This window comes from Tribolium castaneum, chromosome 6 (genome assembly GCF_031307605.1).
Source record: "Tribolium castaneum strain GA2 chromosome 6, icTriCast1.1, whole genome shotgun sequence".
Classification (NCBI taxonomy): Eukaryota; Metazoa; Arthropoda; class Insecta; order Coleoptera; family Tenebrionidae; genus Tribolium; species Tribolium castaneum.
In genome coordinates, this window is record NC_087399.1 from 3,204,325 (window position 1) to 3,207,560 (window position 3,236).

General features: G+C 37.7%; 1 protein-coding gene across 1 annotated transcript; it reads right to left on the reverse strand.

The window, feature by feature from the left end:
• Window positions 1–1,751: 1,751 nt before the first annotated feature.
• On the reverse strand, window positions 1,752–2,886 carry LOC103314024 (enhancer of split malpha protein). Its single transcript, XM_008198744.3, has one exon. The coding sequence runs from the start codon at window positions 2,349–2,351 to the stop codon at window positions 1,911–1,913; it is 441 nt and encodes a 146-aa protein (XP_008196966.1). The 5' UTR covers window positions 2,352–2,886; the 3' UTR covers window positions 1,752–1,910.
• Window positions 2,887–3,236: the final 350 nt, after the last annotated feature.

Here is a 3,236-nt window from a genome sequence, read left to right on the forward strand (position 1 = left end):
GTCGTCAATTGGTTTTATGAACGGTCGGGTATTCGGGTTTATGATTTCTTGTTTTGATGAAGTATTTGTACAAAAAGTGCTTAATAATTCTAGCGTTTAATAGCGTTTGCTATTGAATATTTTATATTTTTCTCTATGTATTTGATTTTTTTCTGAATTTTTTTACAACTCTTGCTAATAATAATTGATTAATAAAAAATATTACTACACAGAGTTGGTTCATAGAAGTGTGATCAATTTAACCCAATCCGCAATTGGATGCCTGTTTAACCGCCACGTGATCAAATTAAACCAATCATATCTTTATATAATTAATAGTTATTTATTTAATGAGTTTTTGTATAAATCGGATGTTTTATTTCACGAGTGGATTTTTAAACCACGAGTGAAAACGAGTGGTTTATCATCCACGAGGCGAAATAAATGAACCGATTTACACAAAAACGAGTTGAATACAACATTTTATTCTTCGAAATAGACTCAGCAAGGCTTAAAATTGCTTTAAATTTGTTAAAAATAATCTGACGTTTCGTACTGAGAAATGCCAAACAGTTGTCAAAACTTCCTTACACAGGAGAAAAACCGTAAATTTTGACAGTGTCGAAGAATAAATTTAATTTATAATTCTGAACAGCACATTAAATTTTTAATGACTTCTCGATAAACCTAATAAATTAAAAATTAGGCCTAATTTACATAAAGCGAAATTAAAATTTAATTCCGAATTAAACTAATTCGATTTAGGAAGTTTCCATTTAAATTAACAAACGTTAAGTTAATCCCAAATTAAAAGTTAATTGCGATTAAAGCCGGCCCTCAAAAATATTAATTAATCGAAATTTTATTATTTATTATTCTTTAACTTATCAATACGAAATAAATGGCTACTTAATTACGAATTAATCAGAGTCTTGATTAAATTTCAAACTGAACACTACAGTGTTATTCTAAACGATGTCTAACGTTTTGAGCAAAAAATTAAAAAAAAAATTTTTTACCTTTTGAACAAAGCAACACTTTTTTTGCTTCGGCTTAATTAACTAATTTTAATTACAAAAAATTGTACAGAAATTTAAAAAAATACAGCCATTGAGAAAAATATACAGTATTTGGCAGCAAACGCTGAATTCTGAGAGATTATTAGTTCTGGAGAGACAGTAAAAATATACCTACTTCTAGCAGATTCACCTTGTATATTTTCCTCGTGTCAAGTGTAAGGTGGCCAATTCATTAAGTGTTCTCTAATGTGAAACTTAAGAAAAATTTGTTGCTTATTTATGATTATTGTGGGAATTTAGGATCTTTTTAAGATTTTTTTTGGGGGATTTGCTATTATACCTTTGAAAAAAGTCTAAATCACGGGAAATAGCTTATTAAGTCCTTGAATTTTGCTGAAGATGATCACTTTCAAGGTTCAGTTAATTTTCTCAAGATCGTAAATCACTTTCCTTATCTTTTCTTCTTGTAAAATATATTTTTATTGAGTGGGCAATGAGGAAGTGGTTGTGGAAGGGTTAAAAAACACTTCTGGTCGCTTTATTAAATGTTGCTGTTCCACTTGTTTGGAAGCTCTGGAACCCCTCGTAGGCATTGGCACGAGACAAAACAATCTCGATCCTTCCAAACAGGTAGGTAATAAACCCAGCCAGCTCACTTCTCGATCTATTGTCCCTTCCAACCTGTCGAAATCTCATTTGGTCAACTCTCCAGTTACCTGGCCGCATTTTTGGGCCGAAATAAAACTCAAGAAATACTTATAGAAATATTTATTCAATAGAATCGCCTTAAACCTAATTGGAAGACATATAATATGACAAAAAAATTAAAGCTGCCATCACAATTAAAAAATTGCAAAAGGTACAATTATCACAAATCGCTCAGTCGTGGTAAATCACAGGCCACTGGGATCACTAGGCTTGCGCCCATCGGTATGCAGGAACTTGTAATTCCGGCTGCTGGTAGTAAGTGATGGCGTTTTTGTCCCCTTGCTGGTTCAAATCGCAGTCCGGGCCCGCCATGGACGTCCAGAAGAAGGTCCCGGCGTCGGTCCGGGCAAAGTGCACCGGAACGAACCGCTGCCCCCGGCAGACCGGAAGCACCTCCACGTGGCCCTCGCGGTACACCGGCACCGCGGCGAAGTCCTCGCACGAGTCGATGTCTTCGAAGATCTGGTTCTCGAGCAGCTCGTTGGCGAGGTTGTCCTCGATCTCGTCGAAGTCGGGCGATTTCTTGTAGCTGTTCTTCGGCTTCTTCACCAAGGCCGAGATGAGCTTCTTCAGCTGGTGGAAGGCCGAGCGCGCCTTCTTGGCGTTGAGGAGGTTCTCGTTGGTGGAGTTGTCGTTGCAGTTCATTTTCACAGTGTGATGATGAGTTGTGAGGGTTCGGGCTTATATAGGCGCCCCTTGGGCTAAGTGGGGCACGAACCCCATGGACCTATGAGCGCTGCGGAAAGGGACAGGTGTGCGTATTTTCGGTCGAGCGAGAGCCAGGATGGGCTGGCATGGGCGCCCGAGTGAGACGCGCGACATGTGTGGGGTGTGGAGTCGTGAGAATCGCAACCGAGATGAGGTTCCCACACATACGAAGGCAGATGGTAAACGTGCAGGGGTGTTTTTACAAAGATTTTTGCTCGACACCTTTGTACACCCTCTCTTTGACCCTTTTGCTGCGAGATCAAGGGGGTGGAATTCTACCTGTGTGCGCGACAAACATGTTTTTACTCTAAATCTTGCTGCGATTTGAATTGTTATGAAGGGGACAAAGCGTAATGGATGGCTTATAGGAGTCTAATAGGAACGAGCGGTGATTACAGAGCGAGCACGCAGGAAAATAAAAGACTGGACTTGTATGGCCGACATTTTTAAATGGCTTGCACCTGCTGCCGAGATTTTAAACGCGCGATGAGTAAAAAGGTTAAAGGACCAGGCCTTAGGACACGATTATCAATATGATACCTAACACAATAATAGCATTTAACCCAAAACAGGTCCAAACATTACCATTTATGACCATTTTTTAACACAAACATTAGAAAAATCACAATAATGGTCCTAAAATTTGAACTATAGAATTTGCAGTCTTAAGATTTTTGTAAAGAAAAAAATCGTTGGAGAAGCTACTCGTAAAAAATATGACAGTTTCAAAGCGATTTATTGATTGCTTAAAAATTTTAAATCTCGACATAACTTAAGTAATATCTGTTTTGAAAATTTTAAAATTTAAAATCAAATGCAAGT

What these genes read in the sequence shown, in the direction of transcription:
- LOC103314024 (XM_008198744.3), bottom strand. Translation starts at nt 2,351, where the DNA reads ATGAACTGCAACGACAACTCCACCAACGAGAACCTCCTCAACGCCAAG.